The sequence below is a fragment of the Indicator indicator genome, chromosome 7 (genome assembly GCF_027791375.1).
Source record: "Indicator indicator isolate 239-I01 chromosome 7, UM_Iind_1.1, whole genome shotgun sequence".
Taxonomy (NCBI): Eukaryota; Metazoa; Chordata; class Aves; order Piciformes; family Indicatoridae; genus Indicator; species Indicator indicator.
In genome coordinates this window covers 36,583,939-36,608,319 of record NC_072016.1, presented here as the reverse complement: position 1 = coordinate 36,608,319, position 24,381 = coordinate 36,583,939, and the positions used below count along the sequence as shown (strand labels likewise).

The following is a 24,381-nucleotide window of genomic DNA, read 5'->3' as shown; positions in this document are numbered from 1 at the left end:
GAGCAGAAGCTGGGTTGTGGCTGTGCTCCCAGGTGGATCCAGAGCAGAAGCTGGGTTGTGGCTGTGCTCCCAGGTGGGATCCAGAGCAGAAGCTGGGTTGTGGCTGTGCTCCCAGGTGGGATCCAGAGCAGAAGCTGGGTTGTGGCTGTGCTCCCAGGTGGGATCCAGAGCAGAAGCTGGGTTGTGGCTGTGCTCCCACGTGGGATCCAGAGCAGAAGCTGGGTTGTGGCTGTGCTCCCAGATGGGATCCAGAGCAGAAGCTGGGTTGTGGCTGTGCTGCCAGATAAGATCCAGAGCTCAGGAGGGGTGAAAAAGGATGAGCCAAGGAGAAAGAGTCACTGGCTTTAAAGGCAGGGATTAAAATGCTTTTAATATTAAAGTGTAGCTGAAGTCTTGAGCCCAAAAGCTACTATTAACTCCTATTAACTCCACTTGGTTATGGACCAGACCTTTTAAGAGAGCATCTTCTTAAGTAGCTAATTAGAATCCTGCCCCTTCTGTTGGATTCCATTGCCCTCCATCCCACCCCATCTCATTCCTGTGCAAACTGTGTCAGTGTCTTGCTCTGGCAGCCTCTTCATCCTCTGCTTCTTTCCCTAGCCCTGCTTCCAAAACCCCTCCAGGAGCTCTGGGATCTTTCTGGAGGGTTTCCTTTTTCTCCTTTTTCATCTCCCACTCCAAAGCAAAACCAATTAGGAGGGCACAGCCCCTTCACCTACTTTCCTCCTTGGCAAAGATGAAAGGGTGAGAAAAATGCACAAGCTCAGAATGCAAGCAAGATGCTGAGACAGAAGTTCATCTATGGGGAGCAAAATTACACCCCATAAAGTGGCCAAACCTGAAAAAAAAAGTTAATAAAATCCAAGCAGGAACCATACAAGAGGCAACAACACCACCAAAAAAAAGAGCTCCCAAGGTCAATCAAAGTTCAGGATGTGCAGAAAGAAGGAAATCTGTGTATGTGAGAGAGAGAGGGATGGAGAGGGAGAAGTGGCTGTGATTGAGAGAAAGGAGGTGAAAGGAGACAAGATAAATTGTGATTATCTGGTAGAATCAAGACACTTAACTGCCCTGTCTGATTCTGGAGGGGAAACAAATGGAGCCTATAAGTTTTGCACTTCAAAAGGATAATTTGTTCCTCTTTCCTCAGCCCTAGCTGGAGCCAGGTTGGCACTCGGGCTTGTGGTAGCTCCAACAGCACCCTCAGCGTGGCCCCAGGGAGAGCCAGGGCAGGTTGCTTGCTTTTGGCAGTGCTCTGTGAGGGGTGTCTGGCCAAGGTGGAGCTCCCTGGGCTTTGCATGCCCTTGTCTGAGTGAGGCCTTCTGCTTTTTGGTGGTTTTCCAGTGATACAGGCACCTTCACGGGGGAAGGAAGAATGAACTGCATCAGGACAGGTTGGGAGGTGACCTGCTGCAGAGCAGCCCCAGGGAGAAGGACTTGGGAGTGCTGGTGGACACCAAGGTCTCCACAGGACAGCAATGTGCCCTGGTGGCCAAGGAGGTCAATGGGATCCTGGGATGCATTCAGAGGAGTGTGTCCAGCAGATCCAGAGAGGTTCTCCTCCTCCTCTACTCTGCCCTGGTGAGGCCCCACCTGGAACGTTGCATCCAGTTTTGGCCTCCTCAGTTCAAGAGGGACAACAGGATGCTGAAGGGACTGCAGCACTGCCCTGTGAGGAGAGGATGAGAGACCTGGAGCTGTTGAGTCTGGAGAAGACTGAGAGGGGATTTAATAAGTGTTTATAAATACCTGAGGCTTAGGTGTCAAGAGGGAGGGGCCAGGCTCTGCTCAGTTGCAGCCTGGGATAGGAGAAGGGGCAATGGATAGAAACTCCAGCACAGGAGGTTCCAGCTCAACATGAGGAGAGCCACTGCGAGGCTCACAGATCAACTGGAACAGGCTGCCCAGAGAGGTTGTGGAGTCTCCTTCTCTGGAGACTTTCCAGCCCCATCTGGATGCATTCCTGTGTGAGCTGTGCTGGATTCTATGGTCCTGCTCTGACAGAGGGGTTGGACTTGATGATCTTTGGAGGTGCCTCCCAACCCCTCACATCCTGTGATCCTGTGAAGGTGCTGGTGCTCTTTGGAAACGTGGTGCTTCTTTGGGAGAGAGAACATGGGAGTCCAGCTGAGGATCTCACCTAGTTAGGTGCTTGCCTTGGTCTGGTTTTACTGCTGGGTGGGTCAACAGCAGCATTCCTGTGATTGCCCTGGGAAAAGGGAATTCTTGTGTTCTGCTGAGTGGTGACCAGCATCATCTCCAGATGGCCGAGAAAGCTGACAGCATCCTGACCTGTATCAGCAACAGTGTGACCAGTAGGACCAGGAAGCAGTTGTCCCCCTGTACTTGGTACTGGTGAGGAGGCAGCTCTAATACTGGGCTCAGTTTTGGACTCCTCTCTCCAAGAAGGACATTGAGGTGCTGGAGTGTGTCCAGACAAGGACAACAAAACTGGTGAAGGGCCTGGAGAACACAGGGCTGGTGAGGAGCAGCTGAGGGAACTGGGGGGTTGCTTAACCTGGAGAAAATGAGGCTGAGGGGGAGACCTCACTGCTCTCTGCAACTCACTGAAAGGAGTTTAGAGTGATGTGGGGATTTGGTTCTTCTCTTAAGGAACAAGAGGTAGGACAAGAGGAAATGGCCTCAAGTTGTGCCAGGGGAGATTTAGGTTGGATGTTAGGAAAAGTTTCTTCCCCAAAAGGGTTGTCAAGCCCTGGCCCAGGCTGCCCAGGGCAATGGTGGAGTCTACATCCCTGGAGGGACTTGAGAGCTGTGTAGATGCAGTGCCAAGGGATGGGGTTCAGTGGTGACTTGGCAGTGCTGGATTAATGGTTGGATTTGATCTTGTAGGTCTTTTGCAAACCAAAATGATTCTGTGACCATGGCACAGACTGTTCCTCTGTGTGTTCTCCTTGTGCTGTGCAGCTAATTTGCTTTGGTACAATAAATTAGGAAAGAAAAAAAATATGGGGGGGGGGAGGGGAAAAGCAAGGCTAAAGAAATTGGTCCTAATGCAATCAGTGGCAGGAAGCTCACACAAGCTTTTGCTGTGGTGGTAGAAGTGGGGAAGGAGCCCAACATGCTCCACTGTGGTCCTCTCTTGATGCACCCTGGATGCTTGGTTTACACCACAGGCCTAAAGCTGACCTTCCTCTGCTTGCAGAAGTCAGAAAGCCAAGTGGCAAAGTGACTGTAAAGCCTCATTTCTAGTTTCAGGGGTCTGTTTCTTGTTGCCTTCTATTTAATTTGTCCTTTTTCTCTCTCTTTTATGCAGGTGGTGGGTTGTAGTTTTTCTGTAGTGAGTTTGGAGCTGCTTTTATGATGATCACAGGGGGGACCTTAGAGCTACCTTCTAATACCTGAAGAGATCCTACAGGAAGGCTGGAGAGGGACTTTTCATAAGGGAGACCTTAGAGCTACCTTCCAATACCTGAAGAGATCCTACAGGAAGGCTGGAGAGGGACTTTTCATAATGGTGTCTAGAGACAGGACAAGGGGGAATGGTTTGAAGCTGAGGGAGAGGAGGTTTAGACTGGATCTTGGGAAGAAGTTCTTCAGTATGAGGGTGGTGAGATTCTAGAACAGGTTGCCCAGGAAGGTGGTAGATGTCTCCTCTCTGGGAGGCGTTTAAAGCCAGGCTGGATGAAGCTTTGGGCAAGCAAATCTAGTTGAGAGCCATCTCTGCCCGTGGTTGGGAGGTTGGAGTAGATGACCTCTGAGGTCCCTTCCAACCCTAAGCCGTTCTATGATTGCTGACTGCTGAGGACAGGTAAGGGAGTGGAGGAAAGAGCTCTCTGCAGGGCAGGGTGGGGTTTGTTGAAGATGGGATGCAGTGCAGCTTACACTTGAACATTCAGAACTGCCCCATCTCTGTCCTAGCAAACTTTCTTGTTTCTAACAATTGAAAGCAAAGAAAATTTGAGGAGGCTCTGAACGTTCCTCATGCATTTCCCCTTCCTCTTCTTTTGAAATCTGTCCTTGCTGTTGATGCTCTGGGAGGGGAGAGAAGTCAAGCCCAGTGTGCTGTTCTGCAGGGATTGAGTTCTGCACGTCTGCAGGCTGACAGGAGTGAGGAAATGTGGGAGGGATGATGTAGTCTTGCCCAGAAATGTTTTGTTCTCCCAGGTTGGTCCTGGATTGAGGAACTGAACTCTCCAACAGCAGGAGGGAGCTGTAATGCAAAGGGAGAGCAAAGAGTTAAGTGTTCATTCCCTGGCTGATTTCTTTCTTTCTCAGCACACAACCCATGAATGTGACTATGATTAGAACTGGGTGGGACATGGTTTTCCTATTCAGCAGGATTTTTAAGCTCCTTTCTCTTCCACTGAGATACCACCAAGACCTTTTAGAGTTTGAAGTATTTGTGGTTCTGGGAAGAATTGAAGATATATTTTTCTGATCTAGGGTTTGTTTTTTTCTTTCTTTTTTTTTTTTTTTTTTTTTGAGTGAGATGTAAAGGGGGAAAGTCTTTCTCCCATTAACTCTGGGAGAATAGAGAGGCCTGGCCCTGGATTTATCTTGTCCTAGTTACTGCCTTTTACTGCTGTGTGGACAATCACAGCCTTGCTTGTTTCCTGGGCTGAAAAAAACCTTTGCCTTCAGGTGTCCTCCAAAACACAATCAGTTAGTAGCTTGCTTCCCATCAAGGCTCTGAAGTTTGCAGAAGGGAAGGGTCACTTTGTATCTCTGGACTTGGCTTCACTGAAGGGATGGGAACATTACAGCTGAACTGGCTGATTGCAGTGGTTTGGATAAGGACTCTTATAAAAAGATAAGATAATAAGGAATGGCCTCAAGTTGTGCCAGAGGAGGTTTAGGTTGGACAGGAAAAATGTCTTTCCCCAAAGGATAAATAAGCCTGGCCCAGGCTGCCCAGGGCAGTGATGGAGTCCCCACCCCTGGAGGGATTTAAAAGCCCTTTAGCTGTGGTGCTGAGGGACTTGCTTTAGTGGTGACCTGGCAGTGCTGGGTTAACAGATGTTCTGATCTTAAAGGTCTCCTCCAAGCAAAACACTTCTGTGATTCTAAGACTCTCTGCTTCTGGGGTTTGGGTCTTTGTTCAAAATATCTTTGATTGTGACTTGTCCCTTGCACCTGTGTTGGTGGAAGGAGTTTTGTTGCTGGTGGTTAATTGTAGCTGCTCTTTTCCAGACAACTGCAATTCCTTCTCCAACAGAAACTTCTCTGGGGCTGTGCCCATTCAGTCCTGCTGTTCTTGCATGCTCTGGAAGAGTCATCTTTAAGTATTAGCATTTTGTCCTCTTCTTGGATGTGCTCAGGCTGCCCTGAGTCATCTCACTCTTCTTTATCATAAATGAAGCAGCTCAAGCTTTTAAAGCCCTTGTCAAGTGTGAAGCACTTCTGCTAGCTCTTGAATGTTTGTGACTTCCTCTTGCATCCAGTCCTGAAGAGGATGTGACCAGCCAAGCAGTTTGCAGAACTGCAGCCTTGGCAAAACCAGGTATATAGCCTTAAAGTCGTTCTTCTGAGCGCCCAAAGAGCACTGTGGCTCTGCCAGCCAGCACATGGAAAGGGCTCCTTGTATGCTTGGACCTCCAGGCCTCCCAGAACAGCTGTTTTCAGGGTGCTGTGGTCCACAAGTCTTTTTGAGGGCAGTTGGAGAAGGGTCATGAAAACAGACTGTTACCAGACGTGCCCAAATGCACAGAATGACAGAAAGGTAGGAGCTGGAAGGGACCTCTGGAGATCACCCCGTCCAATCCCTCTTCTAAAGCAGGGTCACCCACAGCAGCTTGCCCAGGATCACACTGTCCAGGCAGGTTTGGAATCTCTGCAGAGGAGGAGACTCCACAACCTCTCTGGGCAGCCTGCTCCAGGGCTCTCCAGCACCCTCACACCAAAAAAGTTTCTTCTTATGTTCAGATGGAACCTCCTGGGTTCCAGTTCATGTCTGTTGCCCCTTGTCCTATCACTGGGCACCACTGAAAATAGTTTGATTCCATCTTGTTGACTCGCAGTGTTCAGATGATCATTAATGCTCAGGTGAGCATTAATCACAGAATTAACCAGGTTGGAAAAGACCTTCAAGGTCACCAAGTCCAACCTATCACCATCTCATCAAATAAACCATGGCACTAAGTGCCTCATCCAGGCTTATTTTTCAACACTTCCAGGGATAGTGCCTCCACCACCTCCCTGGGCAGCCTATTCCAATGGCAAATTTCTCTCTCTGTGAGGCTCTCAGCCTGTCCAGGTCACCTTGGATGGCTGCACAGCCTGACAGGTGTCAGCCAACCCCTCCAGCTTTGTATCATCACAAACTTGCTGAGGGTATTCTCAATGCCCTCAACCAGGTCATTGATAAAGATATTGAACAGAAGTCGCCCCAGTACCGATCCCTGGGGGGATGTTTGCTGTGCTGTCACCTAAGCTTGTACCAACAGCAGCTGGATGTCATGCCAGGATGTCCTTCTGAGGCTCAGCTGGTGGCTTTGGACCCTGCCAGGCAGCTCATTCCTCCCTCGAGCTTGGCTTCGTTGCTGCCGCCCAGCACCAAATCTTTCATCAGGAAGTCAAGCAGCACTAAGTCAAAAGTCTTCCAGGAGTCCATTATTTCCTTGCAGTTCCCTTTATCAGCCCAAGTTGTAATCTCTTCCAAGAGCACAGTCAGGTTTGTTTGACAAGGCCTTTTTCCCATCCAGTGGTGTTGACTGGCGTTAATTACGATCCTATCGGTTAATTCGTTATTAATGGAATATATCAGATCAGCTTTTCCCATTATTTCCCCCCATGATGGATATCAGCTCCAGCTGCTTGGTAATTGCTGGAGGAGCTCTGCTGGCTGAGCTGTGCTGCCACGTTCAACCTCTGCTCTGCTGGAGCTTCCCTCCTCTTCTCCAAATGGATGAGACATTGACATCTGTGCTCCTGGAGCAGAGGCTGAAGGGGGAGACCTCATTGCCCTCTGCAACTGCTTGAAAGGAGGTTGGAGGGAGGTGTGGGGTTGGTCTCTTCTCCTGGTAGCAAGTGATGGAACAAGAGCAAATGGCCTCCAGTTGCACCAGCGGAGGTTTAGGTTGGAGATAAGAAACAATTTCTTTCCTGCAAGAGTGATCAGGTGTTGGCACAGGCTGCCCAGGGAGGTGCTGGAGTCACCATCCCTGGAGGTGTTGGAAAAGACGTGTGGATGTGGCACTGTGGGACATGGCTTAATGGCCATGGTGGTGGTAGGTTGAAGGTTGCACTTTGATCATCTCAGAGATTTTTCATCTGAAGCAGTTCTGATTCATTTTCAAGCACAGCAGACTTTTTGCTCAGGGGGCTGGAGTCACCTCTCCTAGGAGGGACAGGCTGAGGGAGCTGGGATTGTTCAGCCTGGAGAGGAGCAGGCTTCAGGGAGATCTAATAGCAGCCTGCCAGTACTTGAAGGGGGCCTGCAAGAAGGCTGCAGAGGGATTGTTTGCAAAGGCCTGCAGTGATAGAATGAGGGGCAGTGTTTTGGAATTAGAGGAGATTTAGATTGGGTGTTAGGAACAAGTTCTGCACCATGAGGGTGGGGAAACACCGGGACAGGTTGCCCAGGGAGGTGGCTGGGGCCTCACCCCTGGAGCCATTCAAGATCAGGCTCAACAAGGCTCTGAGCAACCTGATCTAGTGAAGGATATCCCTGCTGACTGCAGGGGGGTTGGACTAGATGACCTTTGGAGGTCCCTTCCAACCCAAACCATTCTGTGTGTCATGGAGAGGCCCAGAGTGATTCAAGGAGGTTCTTATGGGGTTGAAGTGATGCTCCAAAGGTGGTGACCATCCCTTGCTTTTGGAGCAGTAGGAGTCATCCTGCTTCAGGAGGGTTGTGGAGATCAGAGAGAGGGCACATGGTGCTCATGCAGCAACATCAGAGGCTCTGAGTTGCCTCTTGGGTGTTGTCAGGAGGGAAGATTTACAACCAAGAGGGACGGCCATGCAAGGCTTCTGTCATGTGGGGTGTATGGGATGCTGCAGAAGATGGTTTAAAACCCAGTTTGGCAATGATGGGTTTGCTCTAGAGCCTTTCATACCTTCTGGGTGAGTGGGTTGTATGTATGCCAGAAAAACCATCCCTTGCTGCAGCTGCTGGGTTTAAAACAAATGCCAGCTCCAGGTCCTACCAGATCCCAGAGCCTCAAGGCACCTGTGGATGTCCCTGCTTTTGGCCTTGGGATGTTTACTTTTTACCTGGAACGTTGTTGTATCTGCTGGCAGTGGCCTTTGGTGGGGGAGAGTGTAGGGCTGACAAGAGCTTACCCAGAAGAGGCAATGGGTTCCTCCACCACCTCTAGTGCCTGGGATGACCATGCTTGTGCTGAGCTAATGTGACCCTTGGTAAGGGTGTGGGAAGGAGAGGAGCTGTGGTTGAGAGAGAACAATCAGACCATTCTGGCATTGACTTCTCCACCACCTCTAGTGCCTGAGATGACCATGCTTCTGCTGAGCTAATGTGACTGTTGGTAAGGGTGAGGAAGGAGAGGAGCTGTGGTTGAGAGAGAACAATCAGACCACACACAGCTTGGCTCTCCTTGCTGCTTGAGGTATTGTAGCACTGTGGGAAGACAGTTTGGAAACGACTTAGGAGTGGAAGGCAGAAGATCTGTGCTCCCTGCCAAATGGCATCCTTCCAGGATTTCTTCTCTTCTGTCCCGTTTTGCTGATGACTCCTCTCCTTTCTGCCTCTCCTAGGTTCCTCAGTGACTCAGCTGCTGGCCAGGGACCTGGACGACGACCCTCTGGTCTTTGGTGTGGTGGGGGAGGAGGCCAGCCGGTTCTTCGCGGTGGAGAGCATGACTGGTGTTGTGTGGCTCAGGCAGCCCTTGGACAGAGAGGTAATGTCATCTGCTGCTGAGAAGGTCTCTGCTAAGATAAAAGGTGTGGCTCTCCACCCAGATGCAGCCCAGGTGTTGTTCCCACAGGGAGGCGGGAATGCAGACGTGTCCATGTCGGGGTCTGTTCCTAGCCGTCCCTGTGGTGGGGACATGAAGAATAAGCAGCCTGCTCTGGGTCCAGCTGGCTTGGTGGTTTTCCTGGATCCCAGAATAACAGCTGGGAGCCTGGAAGCAAAGAAAATAGTTAATGGAGATGACCTATCCAAGAGCCAGGATGCTCACACATCCAGGGAAACCCCCAGGCTCCCTCTTTAACCTATATTCCAATTCAATCCTTGGCTGTTATGAGACTTGAGGTATCCCATGATATCTCATCATGACTTTTCCTCATCTTGTGGATTCAGGCTGCTGGCTGTTAATTTTAGCAAGATTCTTGCCTCAGAGCTGTCTCACAAATCCCTATTTTCATGGCAGCTTTGGTGTGCAAAGATGATATCTCATCCAGGTACCTAGTTTTGCAAAAGCCCTGAGCCTTGGTCTGTTCCTGGAGTGAGGAAGAAGGGATAACATGGGCACTTGGAAAAGAGCTGGGTAAGACTACTGTACTTCATGGAATGGTAGGCATTGGAAAGGACCTCCAGAGAATGAGCCCAACCCTTCTGCCAAAGTAGGATCTTCTAGAGCAGGCCACACAAGAAGGCAACCAGGCAGAGTTTGAAAGTCTCTAGAGGAGGAGACTCCACCACTTCTCTGGGCAGTCTTGTCCAGGGCTCTACCACCCTCCAAGTAACTAAGTTTTAACTCATGTTGAGGTGGAACTTCCTGTGTTCCACTTTGGGTCTATTGCCCCCCATCCTACCACACGGCACCACTGAGAAGAGACTGGCCCCTGCTTCTTGACACCCACCCATCAGATATTTGTAAAGACTGAGAAGATCCCCTCTCAGGCTGCTGTTTCCCAGATGAAACAGCTCCAGGTCTCTCAGCCTTTCCTCATCAGACAGATGTTTCCATCCCTTCATCATCCTCATAGCCTCCATTGGACTCTCTCTGGTATTTCCCTACCTCTCATGAACTGGGGGGCGGGGCAGAATTGGACACAATACTGCAGATGTTGTCTCACTAGGGCAGAGTAGAAGGGGAGGAGAACCTCCCTTGACCTTCTGGACACACTCCTCTTAATGCATCCCAGGATCCAATTAGCCTTCTTGGCCACAAGGACACATTGCTGTCCTGAGGATAACTTCTTGTCCCCCAGGACTCCAAGTTCTTCTCCATGGAGCTGCTTTCCAGCAGGTCAGCCCCTAGTCTGTACTGGTGCAGGGGGTTATTCCTCCCCACTAATTAGTGCTGCCTTTGCAAAGTTATGAAGATGAAACCCATTAACACAGCTCAGGTGTGGACAGTAGGTCCAGGCTGGAGCCACCCAGATGTGGGGATGTAGGGGGGAGCAAGGCTATGGATGCTGCTCATGCTGGTAAAGGACAAACCCATTTAAGAGCAAAGCAAAAAGAACAAAGAAAAGAGTTTGGATTTCCACACCATTCCCCCCTTCCCCCTCCACCTCCCTGTGCCAACAGCTGCTAGCATGAGTCATAAATCTTCTCTTATTCAAAACCTACTGCTTCCCAATACTTATGACACCAACCTTGAGCCAAGAAGGGGGATCAATAGATTTTAGGTGGCTTTTGGTGGAGGGGTGGGAAGGGAAGGAGCTGAGCAGAGCTTGAATGCATGACTGGGATGAACTGGGAGAGGAGCCTGCACCCATCAACTGATCCCAGGGGCTCAAAGCCTGCAATATGGGGAAGAGAGTGAAGACAGACCTGTGTGTAGCTTGGTGTGGGTAAGAGAAAGGTGTAAATGGCAGTTTCTGGTGGAAAGGAAGCAGGGTGGCATGGGAGGGAAGGGATGGAAGCAGAGAACACCGGCCTGGATGCCTGTAATCAAAGAGTCAGGGGTGAGAAAGAAAGCCCTGCAAGAAAAGTGGTAGGGAAAGAAAAGCAAGAAATCGATTCTTGTACGATGAAAGTGAAAAAGAGGCTTGAAAAGGGAGAGGAGGAGAGGGAATCATAGTAAGGTAAACGATGCAGGAAAAGGGAAAACAGAAAAAGAGGAAGATGCAACCCTGTAAAGGCAACACAAAGTTAAAAATATATATTTCTTTTTTTTTTTTTAATCCCACTAATAACAGAAGAAAAACCAGGTTCTGAGCAAAAAGGCAGCCCCTGAGTCTGAAAAAAAAAAATGTGTTAAAACGAAGGGTGGAAACAGAAATTCACCTCTGGCAGCTTTCTCTGACTGTTTTATTGAGTAACTAAATTTCAAAGTGCTCAACAGGTTGCTTCTTGCCTCCTAGTTTTCCTCTCTTCCTTGCCTGCTTTGTCCCTCGTGGTGGTACTGATGAGTAATGGGGAGACAGAAGTGGAAGATGCTGATGCAGCAGGGTGGGATGTCACAGGGAGCAGAAGCTCTCCACTTCATCAGCATTTCAGCTCTTCATGCTGCCCACAAGCCAAGGCAGGAGCTGGGAAAGTCCCCAGCTGTCTGCATGGAGGGGCAGAGGATGCTCTGTTTCCCCAAACGCTTTTCCAAGTTGAATTCACCATCCTGGTGCAAGCAGAGCTCCTGGGCTCTTGGCTGCTGCCTGTCCCTGAGCTGATCTTATTAGGAATAAATCAACCACATCTGCAGCATGGAGAGCCATTTCAAGCTTGCTTTCCAGCATGATGCTTGGGAAATATCAAGTTACTGTGCTCTGGCAGGGATCTGGGGCACTGGGGGTGGGAAGGGATTTCTGGGACTAACTGGAGCACAGTTGCCAGATAGACGTGGTGGTCCAAGTCCTATTGCCCATCCCTGCATCATTCCTTGACAAAATGTGAATGAAACAATTGCAGGTGGAAAAAAAAATGGTCAGGAAGAGGAATCTTCCTTCACTAGCAAGGTCCTCCTTGCCCTGACACCAAAATAATCCCCACTTGTCCTTCACCCCAGTGACAGTGACTTTGATACATTGCCATTTAAGACCAAGCTGTTAATTTCATCATAATAATGTTAATAAGCTGTTCAAGAAGGAAAGGGAACTGTTTGAGAGAGGGTACAGCAAAGGTCTACCAAGATGATGAGGGCACCAGAACATCTCTCTTGTGAAGAAAGCCTTGAGGGACTTAGGGCTTTTTTAGCCTGGAGAAGACTGAGTGGGGATCTTATCAATGCTTATAAATACTTAAAGGGTGGGTGTCAGAAGGATGGGGTCAGGCTTTTTGCAGTGGTGCCCAGTGACAGGACAAGGGGTAACAGGCACAAGCTTGAACATCTAGAAAGTTCCCTCTAAACACATGAGGAGGAATTTCGTTGCTTTTGAGGGTGGTAGAGCACTGGAGCAGGCTGCCCAGAGAGGTTGTGGAGTCTCCATTTCTGGAGTCATTCAGAAACCTCCCACCTGGACACCTTTCTTTGCACCCTTCTCTAGGTGACCCTGCTCTGGCAAAGGGGTTGGACTCGATGATCTCCAAAGGTCCCTTCCAAACCCTACCATTCTGTGATTCTGTAATGTAGTTAATAAGAGGCAGAGAGGGTTGCACAGGCATTTCTGGGGGGGGCTTATGGGATTTTAGCCAGTTCTTGCCACAGACCCTGGGCTTACCTCTATGTTCCCAGCTCTGTGTGGCTGGAAAGTCGGTAATGCAACAGCAGCAACATGGAGATGTCCTCAGTGAGACCCTCCTGAACTGTCATCTTGAACAAAAGCTAATTACACAGCTTTCTCTTTAGGTTTTGTACTCTTTTGCATAGTCCCTCTGTGTTACCATCAGAGATGATGCCAGGTCACAGCACTCTGAGGATGGAAAACTGCAATTCTTGCCTTGCACTTACTCCCTCTCAGGGCTGCAAGTAGGCAAGGGACTGGGCAGTTGTGCCAAGAGAGCTGGAGCTTGCCTCATAACATTGAGTTGGAAGGGACCTTAAAGATCATCTAATTCCAACTCCCCTGCCATAGGCAGGGACACCTTTCACTACATCAGGTTGCTCAAGGCCCCATCCAGCCTGGCCTTGAACACCTCCAAGGAGGGGGCATCCACAACCTCCCTGGGCAACCTGTTCCAGTGTCTCACCACCCTCACTGGAAAGAATTTCTTCCTCTTCTTCAGTCTAAATCTGCCCTCCACAAGCTTTAAGCCATTCCCTCTCATCCTATCACTACAAGCCCCTGTACAAAGTTCCTTCTCAGCTTTCTTGTAGCCCCCTGGAAGGCTGCTCTAAGGTCTCCCCAGAGTCGTCTTTTCTCCAGGCTGAACATCCACAACTTTCTCAGCATGTCCCCATAGGGGAGGTTCTTCAGCTCTCTGATCATCTTTGTGCCCTCCTCTGGACCTGCTCCATCACTTTGACGTCCTTCTTGTGTTGGGGGTGCCAGAACTGGAGGCAGTTCTCCAGGTGAGGTCACAGCAGAGCAGAGAGGCAGAATCCCCTCCCTGTCCTGCTGCTCTCAGTGCTTTGGATGCAGCCCAGCACACAGCTGCCTGCTGGGCTGCCAGTGACCATTGCTGGCTTATGAGGAGTTTGTCATCAACTGATGCCCCCCAAGTCCATCTCCTCCGGACTGCTCTCCAGCCATTCCTCTCCCAGCCTGTGTTTTTGCTTGGGATTGCTCTAACCCAGGGGCAGGACCTTGCCCTTGACCTTGTTGAGCTTCATGAGGCTGGCTTGGGCACACCTCTCAAGCCTGTCCAGGTGTCTCTGAATGGCAATCTCTTCCCTCCAGTGTGTCACCTGGACCACACCACAGAAGGTCAAACAGCAGGTTCCTCTCACCTACTGGAGCCTAGGTATGTGTTTCAAGTGCTTGGTTGCTGGATGGGGAGTGGACTCCTTAGTCCCACATCCTCCTGACCCAGGGCAGAGCTGCTCTCCTTGCCCACGGAATAGAGCACAGCCCCTCCAGCATGGAATATTTCTCAGCCTTTTAGACTCAACGTTGGGAAATTGGGCTCAAGGGCCTCTTCTCTTCTTGAAGGTCCTGAAAGCATTTTGCAGGCAATAACATTGGCTAAAAAGTCCCCAGCCTGCCATCTGCAGATAACCACTCCAGGATCTTTAATTACAGGTTTTTTTTTTCCTCCTTCCCTTTCAGACGAAGTCAGAATTCACGGTTGAATTTTCCGTCAGCGACGACCAAGGGGTGAGTGTGACTTCTCATTTCATGGTCTGTGGCATGGGCTGAAGGGAGCAGGGAGGAGGAGGAGGGACCTTCTGCCTGGGGGTGTGTGTGGGGGGAATGCCTGGGGAAGTGGGGCCCACCCCTGACCGTCGCTTGCTAATAGCTCGAGTCAGGAAACGCAGCCACGAGATTGCTTTGGGGTTTTTGAGTACTGCATCTGGTTCTGGGCTCCTCAATTTAAGAAAGGCATTTTGCTCACTTGCTGCAATCTCCCCGGCTTGGAGATAGTGCTTTAGCAACTGTCCTCAACACTGGTTAGACCACACCTTGAGTACTGTGTCCAGTTCTGGGCTCCTCAATTTAAGAAGGTTATTGAGAGACTTGAATGTGTCTAGAGAAGGGCAATGAGGGTGGAGCACAGCCCTGTGAGGAGAGGTTGAGGGAGCTGGGGGTGTTTAGCCTGGAGAAGAGGAGGCTCAGGGGAGACCTTATTGCTGTCTACAACTACCTGAAGGGAGGTTGTAGCCAGGTGGGGGTTGGTCTCTTCTCCCAGGCAACCAGCAACAGAACAAGAGGACACAGTCTCAAGATGTGCAGGGGGAAGTTTAGGCTTGAGGTGAGGGTGAAGTTTAGGCTTGATGTGAGGAGAAAGTTCTTCCTAGAAAGTGTGATATGCCATTGGAATGTGCTGCCCAGGGAGGTGGTGGAGTCACCATCCCTGGAGGTGTTCAAAAAAGGATTGGATGTGGCACTTGGGGCCATGATTTAGTTGTCAGGAGGTGTTAGGTATTAGGTAATAGGTTGGACTTGATCTCTAAGGTCTTCTCCAACCTGGTAATTCTGTAAATGCCTGAACAAAGCTGATAACCACAGGTTGTCCTCCTGCCCACAGGTGATCAAAGGGACAGTCAACATCCAAGTTGGAGATGTCAACGACAACGCCCCACAGTTCCACAACCAGCCCTACAGCGTCCGCATCCCAGAGGTAGGGATCTCTGCAGCCTCTCCATGCAGCCTGGTTTCTGGTTGTTGTTTTTTTTTTTTGTTTTGTTTTTTTTTTTTTTTTTTGTCCTCAGTCCCCATATTCACTGTCTGGTTGCCACTGCAGAGCTGTCTGCCTGGTGGCATGAGGGCCACCAAAGTATGGGACTGTCCTCCTGCCCTGGAGCCTTGCTGGGGCTAGGGGAGAGGATTAAACCTCAGGAAGTTATCTGAGAAGAGGCAGAAGCAAAGTGACTGTGGTTTGGGTGCTGGGGAAAGGCAGAGGTTGGGAGCTCAGCGTCTTTGCAGCCTTGGTGACGTCTTTCCTGTGATAAATGTGAAGTTTGAAAATAGCTGTAAATGGGAATCCATTTCTTTTGTCTCTTCCCATGAGACAGGGGTGATGTGCAGCCTCTTGTCACAGAGGTGAAGAAACATTTCTCCAGGTGCCTAATATCTAGTAGCAGAGTCCTGCCCAAAGACTTCTGTCCTTGCTGCTGGTTTCCTTTAATGGCTTCATAGCAGGACTTTGTCTCATAATGGTCCTAGGAATAGAATAGGTAGGAAGGAATCACAGGAGGTGGTGTGGTCCAAGCTCCTACTACAGCAGAGAGAATTTTCATGTTGTATCAGGTCAGTCAGGGCTTTCGCTCACAGCCACAGTGCTGAGTATCTCCAAGGAGAACCTTTCCACAACCTTCTGCCACTCTCTGCACCGGAAATGGCAAAGGAGGTGACATCAAGTCATAGTATCAGGGAGAGCTCCTAGCACCTAGAGCTCAGCTGGGAAGAGAAATGCCAGGAACTTCGAGATCTGGTGGGAACTGAAACTTGAAGGCTGGCAGTGAAAGGTGTTTGGTGGATAAGGTCAGACTGCTACACATGAAGCAGGGGGATTAGCAGGGCTTTTCGTGTCTTCCAGTGGAGGAAACATCTCCTTCTTGTACTTTAAGTGGCAGGGCAGAGCCAGTTTTTTCCCAGAGCATGCCTCAGGGTGTGGATGAGGTCAAGTGTTGCCTGTGTGTGTGTGAAATCAAGCAGTCTTTGGTAATTGAGAGGTACAAACGATTGTGTTACAAGAGCGTATTTAATATGCTGGCTGCTGCTGCCCTGCCGTGCTGGGCTTTGATCTTTCCCTGTCTCTCTGCTGCGAGGATGAGGTTTCTTCATTAAGTTTGCTTGTGATGTATGAGCCCAGGAGTTTTAGTCTCATCTTTGAGCCAAGTCATCTGAAACCTGCCTTTGAGAACGGGCACTGGGTCAGAGTCATCTCTCCTCCTCTTTAAAGCACGAGCAGCGCAGAAATGACTTGGCAAAAAAACCTGCCCGAGCTGCTTCTCCCTCTTACCTCTCTGCTGAGATCTCTGGAAGCTGGTGGGTGGCTGTCTTGAATTCCTGCTGCTCCTCCCCAGAGTTACTCTGTCTGCAGAAATCTAGGAAGCCAAGGGAGGTTCAGGCTCCGTATTAGGAAAAATTCCTTCACAGAAAACGTTATCAGGCGTTGGAATAGGTTGCCCAGGGAGGTGGTGGAGCCACCATCCCTGGAGGTGTTTAAAAGCTGTGTAGATGTGGTGCTGAGGGTCATGCTGCAGCGGTGAGGTGTAGAGGTGTTTAATAGACTCATGGATGTGGTGCTGAGGGATGTGTGGTTTAGTGGTAGTGGCTTTAGTGGGTGGGATTGGGAGCCCTAAGATGAGCGACTGGACTTGATGATCTCTAAGGTCTCTCCCAGCCTTAACAGTTCTGTGATTTTTGTGTGTCAGGAGGACTGATGGAGAAGAGTCTCCTCTCCCCTGCCCTCAGGTTTACCTCTGTGGGATTTTTTCTGTTCAAAGCACCTGGCACAGAGGGTTTCCTTCTCCATGTGGAGAGAGAGAGATGGAAAGTGGGCTTCTGTCTCTTCCCAACTGTGTTAAGCCTCAGCATTTATACGCATGGAGAAGCTGTGCCGTATCTCCTTGTGATCAACACTTTTAGATGGGTCTGGAGCACAAGTCTTATGGGATTGGCTGAGGGAGCTGGGATTCTTCAGTATGGAGAAAGGGAGGCTGAGGGGAGACCTTCTAGCTCTCTACAACTACCTGAAAGAAAGTTCTAATGAGGTAGGGGTTGGTATCTTCTCCTAAGTAACAAATGATAGGACAAGAAGAAGTGTCCTCAAGTTGTGCCAGGGAAGGTTTAGGTTGGGTGTGTGGAACAATCTCTTCCCCTAGAGGCTTATCAAGCTCTAGATCAGGCTGCCCATGGCAGTAGTGGAGTCATCATCCCTGGAGGAATTTAAAAGCTGTGTAGATGTGGTGCTGAGGGTCATGCTTTAGTGGTGACCTGGCAGTGCTAGGTTAACGTTTGGACTGGATGATATGAAAGGTCTCTTCCAATCAGAACACTTCAACCATCCCTGGAGATGTTCAAAAACAGATTGGATGTGGCACTTGGAGCCATGATGTAGTTGTCATGAGGTGTTAGGTAATAGGTTGGACTTGATGATTTCTGAGGTGTTTTCCAACCTTGGTTGATTCTGTGATCATTCTATGGTTCTTCTCTAAGAGCTGATATTGCAAACCTTGAGCTTTCCACATTTCCCCATCTTGACCTGGGGAGCAGAAAGGGCAAAGGTCCAGGGTTGGTTTGGTAAATGAGTGCTGGCTGAGGAACAGGAACTGTGGACAGGTGATCTAGATGAGAAATACATAACACAAGAAGATCATGAACCCCTCTTGCATATCATGCTCCTTTTGGTGTGAGCCATGGTTCTTCCAGGAGGGATTTCCAGGACCATCTAGTTGTTTGGGGTACAGCAAGCACAGGACTTTCCCCAGGACACTCACTCTGCCACCTGGCCTTCAGAGCTGTGCTCTTCTGGAGGGTAGCCTAATCTAATTATAAGGCATTTTGTGCCAGTTTCCACTTTCCACCCATGGTCTTTAACCAAAGGCACTGATCAGAAGTAATGAGCCACAAAAGTGTTGCTCAGCCAGAATCCTAGAGGCATTTTTGTTATGCCAGGGAGAGAGACTTTTCTTCTCACAGTGTTTGACAGTAGGCAATGGGGCTCCCACCACCTAAAGAGGGCCCTCCAAGGGCTATAGCCTGCAGGAGTTGTGAAGAATGAGCTTACTCTGCATGTTTTGGCATGGCTCTTGACAGAATTATTGAGGCTGGAAAAGACCTCTGAGATCATCAAGTCCAACCCACAACCTAACACCACGACAACACCAAGTGCCACATCCAATCTTTTCTTAAAGACCTCCTGTGATGGTGACTCCACCACCTCCCTGGGCAGTCCATCCCAGTGCCCAATCAGCCTTTTTGTGAGGAAGTGCTTCCTAATATCCAACCCAAACCTCCCCTGGCACAGCTTCATACCATGCCCTCTTGTCCTGTCACTAGTTGCCTGGGACAAGAGCCTGACCCCCACCTGACTACAATTTCTTTTTAAGTAGTTGTAGAGAATGACAAGGTCCCCTCTAAGTCTCCTATTCTCTAGGCTGAACACCCTCAGCCTTTCCCTCCAGCCCCCTCACCAGTCTGGTCACTCTTCTCTGGAGCTGCTCCAGCACCTCAGTATCTTTCTTGCAGTGAGGGGCCCAGAGCTGCACACAGTGCTCAAGGTGAAGCCTCACCAGTGCCGAGCACAGGGGCAGAATTCCATCCCTGCTCCTGCTGGCCACTCTATTTCTGATCCAGGCCAAGGTGCCATTGGCCTTCTTGGCCACCTGGGCACACTGCTGACTGTCAACCAGCACTCTTGAGGACAGGATGCTCTGAGACTTTTGCTGGACCTTGGGTTTTCCCTGTTGCTTGTTCGCCACAAAGCTGGAGGTGATGTGCCTCCAGTAGCATGGAAGGAGGAGGTGATATGTCTCCAGAAGCATGGAAGGAGGAGGCGATGTGCCTCCAGTAGCATGGAAGGAGGAGGTGATATGTCTCCAGAAGCATGGAAGGAGGAGGTGATGTGCCTCCAGAAGCAGGGAGGGAGGCGATGTGCCTCCAGAAGCATGGAAGGAGGAGGCGATGTGCCTCCAGAAGCATGGAAGGAGGAGGCGATGTGCTTCCAGAAGCATGGAAGGAGGAGGCGATGTGCCTCCAGAAGCATGGAAGGAGGAGGCGATGTGCCTCCAGAAGCATGGAAGGAGGAGGCGATGTGTCTCCAGAAGCATGGAAGGAGGAGGCAATGTGCCTCCAGTAGCATGGAAGGAGGAGGTGATATGTCTCCAGAAGCATGGAAGGAGGAGGTGATGTGCCTCCAGAAGCAGGGAGGGAGGCGATGTGCCTCCAGAAGCATGGAAGGAGGAGGCGATGTGCCTCCAGAAGCATGGAAGGAGGAGGCGATGTGCTTCCAGAAGCATGGAAGGAGGAGGCGATGTGCCTCCAGAAGCATGGAAGGAGGAGGCGATGTGTCTCCAGAAGCATGGAAGGAGGAGGCGATGTGCCTCCAGAAGCATGGAAGGAGGAGGCGATGTGCTTCCAGAAGCATGGAAGGAGGAGGCGATGTGCTTCCAGAAGCATGGAAGGAGGAGGCGATGTGCTTCCAGAAGCATGGAAGGAGGAGGCGATGTGCCTCCAGAAGCATGGAAGGAGGAGGCGATGTGCCTCCAGAAGCATGGAAGGAGGAGGCGATGTGCCTCCAGAAGCATGGAAGGAGGAGGCGATGTGCCTCCAGAAGCATGGAAGGAGGAGGCGATGTGCCTCCAGAAGCATGGAAGGAGGAGGCGATGTGCCTCCAGAAGCATGGAAGGAGGAGGCGATGTGCCTCCAGAAGCATGGAAGGAGGAGGCGATGTGCCTCCAGAAGCATGGAAGGAGGAGGCGATGTGCCTCCAGAAGCATGGAAGGAGGAGGCGATGTGCTTCCAGAAGCATGGAAGGAGGAGGCGATGTGCCTCCAGAAGCATGGAAGGAGGAGGCGATGTGCCTCCAGAAGCATGGAAGGAGGAGGCGATGTGCTTCCAGAAGCATGGAAGGAGGGGGCGATGTGCTTCCAGAAGCATGGAAGGAGGGGGCGATGTGCCTCCAGAAGCATGGAAGGAGGAGGCGATGTGCCTCCAGAAGCATGGAAGGAGGGGGCGATGTGCCTCCAGAAGCATGGAAGGAGGGGGCGATGTGCTTCCAGAAGCATGGAAGGAGGGGGCGATGTGCTTCCAGAAGCATGGAAGGAGGGGGCGATGTGCTTCCAGAAGCATGGAAGGAGGGGGCGATGTGCTTCCAGAAGCATGGAAGGAGGGGGCGATGTGCTTCCAGAAGCATGGAAGGAGGGGGCGATGTGCTTCCAGAAGCATGGAAGGAGGGGGCGATGTGCCTCCAGAAGCATGGAAGGAGGGAGGAGGCGGTGTGCCTCCAGAAGCTGAGGTCTGCAGAGCCAGTCAGCTGAGACTGGGGACCCAGCCATGGCAGGGGATGACAGCATCCCCAGCCCACCGCCATGCTCCAGAGTGAGCAGTGAGTGAGTGGCTTGCAAAACAGGTCTCACAGACCACCCAAAGAGCCCTCCAGCTAATGACTGAAGAGGGGCTGGAGAAGAAGTGAGCAGAAGTGCTGGTGTGGCTTTGCACAGAGAGGCTCAGCGCAGGATTGGCAGCTAATGAGGGTTTTTCTCTCTTTTAATTTTGAGATAAATGGCTGCATCGATTTGCAGTTGTCCTGGCTAATGGAGCAGCACCAGCCAGGCGAGTTAAACCTCCCCGCTACTGCGTGGCACTGGGAGAAGTCAAGAGCGCCCATAAATAAAGGGAAGGCGAAGCAAGCTGACCTTTAAAAACAATCCTGCCTCTCAACACCCATCCTGGTGTTTTTACTCCCTCTGCTTGCTTGGAGAGAACAGGAATTTATCTGGGCCAAAGGGCTGTGGGTGTAGCATGAGGAGCAGGGAAGAGTTTCACCGCGGGCTGCTCCACGTTGCAACGGCTCCGAGTACCCAGAGTGGGGCTTGCTCCTGTCAGGCTTGGTGTTGCTGCTCTTCTGAGCTCATCCTGTCTTAATCACATCCCCAGTTCCTGCCTGGAATAGCTGAGTGTCAGGAAAGGGGATGTGGCTCCAGCCTAATGGTCCGTCCCGTCTGGGCAAGGGCGTTCCGTGATCTGCTTGGCAAGAGGCAACGAGGTGGTGCCTTCAGAGCCTGGAAAGGAGAGGGGGCTGGGGGAAAAAGGGAATCCTGCTAGACTTTGGCAACTGAAATCCACCAAGCTGGCCTCGACAGAGCTCATTAAGTTCTCGTGTATTCATTTTGGGCTAATGGCTGTCATGCTGACTGCTGCTTGATTTGCTGTAATGGACTTTTATGGCTTTCCAGTTTGCTAGGACGTGTGTGTGCCTCTCTCCCTGCCCTGTGGTGCTGCTGGACTTGCATTAGTCAGCTGCTCATGGGCTTTGCTCCTCTGACCTTCAGGGTTTGTTCTCACTGGAATGCCTTCACCTCTTGCATGTGGGGTTTGTGTGTGTTTGTTTTAGGTTCTTAACCCTCCTCATCCTCACCCAGCCCCAGGGTACCACATTTCTGGGAGTCTCAAGGTTTTTAAACAAGCAGAGAGAGGCTGTGGTGATGCCTCCATTTCTGACAAGACTGATCTGCTTTATCAGATTTATTTTTCCATCTGGCTGGATCCATAGCCAGCTCAGTCTTCTTGGATTGCCATGGCTCCATGCTTGGATATGAAAGGAGCAAGTGAGGTGGACCCAAGTCCACACCTTGGTTCTGTGGCACCTGGTGGGGGTGTTGGAAATTAGGGATAGACTGTTTCCCCTGGGTTCCTGCTAAGCTTTCCTGTCCCAACTTCCAAGCTTGAGCCCTTCTGGGGCACACAACCCTCCACATGCTTTTGAGGTCAAACAACCTTTAAGCTCATGCTTTAAAGCAATGGCTTTGCATCTGCTTTCTTCTGCATCTGATGCTTCCATTTGCTTCCCCACATCTTGGGTCCTGCAGAGCTTCTTCTGACGCTGACGTCTTTGTGTGGTATGGTAACCATGTCTAGTGTCTTCTTCTGAAGAGCTGTTTTCCCTCACTATCCCACAGCATCCTGAGCTTGCTGATCAGCTTCAAACTGTTCATGTCGTTCTCCTGGCCCTGGTGCATTGTGAGTCTTCACTTGTTGGCAGAAAGCTCACTTCCTTGTCTGTTTCTTTGCTGAACATTCCCTCAGGAGGTTTCCAGTGGGGTTTTCTCTCCTTTTGATGCTCTCCCCACCTCACTCCTCCTGTTACAGTTAACACACTTGATGATTTATAGACTAGCGTGTATTACTGGGTTACATCTTCCAGCAAAAAGCAGTCCTCAGCCAGGCTCTGGGCCAGACACTGCTATTTAGCACCCCAATCGCTCAGGAGATGACAGTTGCATCTGTAACTTGCCAGGAGATAACCAATTATAACAGGGCTCTGTTTTCAAAAGGCAGCTTGCAGCCACAGCCACCTCTGGTGGGAATGTGCTCACCTCATCTGGAGGTCAAGCTTAGTAAGAGGCAGGGCTGTGGGAACAGAGAGCTTTAAAAATAGAAAAGTAAGTTTCTGGGCAGCAGACAGCCCAGCTTGCAGGTGTCCTGTCTCCTCAACCCAGCCCTGATTTACTAATTTATTTTAATTGGGAGGCAGGCGGCCACTTGCCATCAACAGCAGTCCCCTTCTGCTCGGGGAGCAGCCTTTGGGATCGAGCCTTCACAAGCTGCTGCTCACCATTTCCATCCTTAATATGGTGGTGGAGTGGAAACAGTGGCTTTTATGATGTTCTCTTTTTAATTGTGTAGAAAGGTGTTTGGCAGGGAAGGGGGAGAGAGAAAGGAGGGGAACCATCCCTGCCCGGTCTCATTTACACAGCCTGGAAGCAGACCATACGAGATGGTGAGCTGGGGCAGGGAGGATCAGAGAAAGCCCCCCAAAGCCCTAGCTGTAATTAAAATTATTATTTTGCTTTAATGGTAATAATGTCAGTAATTACATCAGTTTCTCTGCCATCCTGCCCAGGAGTCTTCAGGGGCTCATATAATTCTATTGCGATGGCTCCGAGACCTGACGCCACGCATACGAAGCAGCTGCAACGAGCAGCAGCTCCCACTTCAGCCACATTAGCCATTCCCTTACACGTTCCCAGGTACCTTCTGGGGGCTGCCTTTTTTTTTTTTTTTTTTCCCCTCAAACCCCCCCCCCCCCCCCCCTTCCTTTAAATAAAGAGCCTTTCAATTGAAGTCAGTGATAACAGAGATGATAAGAAAGATGTTCCCAGCACGTTGCAAAATGGCCTATAATCATTTCTGGCTGCTTTCCTTCCTCCTTGCCTTATTTCTTTTTCCTCCTCCATCCTTCTCACAGTTTTCCTTCTCTTTCTCTTTACCCTTCTGCTTCTATGTGCATTTTTAGAACTGCACAAATAATTTAGGGTGAATAACTCACCAAGCAAATCCAGCCTTCCCCCCCCACCCCTTCCCTCCTCTGGGCAAGTGTATCGAACCCTGCTGCAGTGCATCACAGAGTCACAGAAACATTCAGGTTGGTAAAAGACTCTCAGGATCCCCAAGTCCAACCCAGAACCCTACTCTACAAGGCTCACCCCCAAACCATATCCCCAGGCACCACATCCAAATGACCTTTAAACACCTCCAGGGTTGGTGACTCCACCACCTCCCTGGGCAGCACATTCCAATCCCTGACCACTCTTGCCATGAAAAAATTGTTCCTAATGTCCACTCTAAACCTACCCATTTACAGCTTGAGGCCATTCCCTCTTGTTCTATCACTAATTATCTGTAAGAAGAGACCAGCACCAGCCTCTCCACAAAGTCATTTCAGGTAGTTGTAGACAGCTATGAGGTGTCCTTCAGCCTCTTCTTTTTCAAACTAAACATCCCCAGCTCCTTCAGCTGCTCTTCTCCAGGGCCTTTCCCAGTTTCCCCCTTCATTGCCCTGCTTCAGAGGCAGGTTTATCTACTTATTTATCTATTTGTGGTGTTTTGATGGGATTTTCAATTTCCTAGAGAGACTAATCATCCAAGCTTTGTTCATTAAACACTGTTGGACAGAAGCAAGCTGGCTTTTCTGCTCAAGGAAGGCAAACATCTCTATCTCCTCTCTACCTTTACATCCCATTGACATGTCTGGGGACTGAGAGTGATTGACAGGACAAGGAGTGATGGTTTTAGACTAAAAAACAAAGAAAGGAGATTTAGATTAGATGGGAGGAAAAATGTTTTACACTGAATCTGGTGAGACACGGGCACAGGTTGGCTGGAGAGTTGGTAGGTGCCCCATCCCTGGAAACATTCAAGGTCAGGTTGCTTGGGGCTCTGAGCAACCTGCTCTGGTTGCAGATTTCCCTGCTGATGACTGCATCAGGGTTGGACTAGATGACCTTTAAAAGTCACTTCCAACCTAAACTAGTCTATGATTCTATAACCTCTCACCTCCAGTGCACGTTGAAGAAGTGTGAGGTG

General features: G+C 50.3%; 1 protein-coding gene across 1 annotated transcript in view; it reads left to right on the top strand.

Annotated features, from left to right (window-relative positions):
* Positions 1 to 24,381, top strand: part of CDH23 (cadherin related 23) — a 314,789-nt gene that overhangs the window by 53,770 nt on the left and 236,638 nt on the right. Inside the window, exons 3-5 of the mRNA XM_054382408.1 lie at positions 8,677 to 8,819; positions 13,957 to 14,004; positions 14,876 to 14,968. Coding sequence (XP_054238383.1) covers positions 8,677 to 8,819; positions 13,957 to 14,004; positions 14,876 to 14,968 — 284 coding nt within the window. The remainder of the gene's footprint in view (positions 1 to 8,676; positions 8,820 to 13,956; positions 14,005 to 14,875; positions 14,969 to 24,381) is intronic.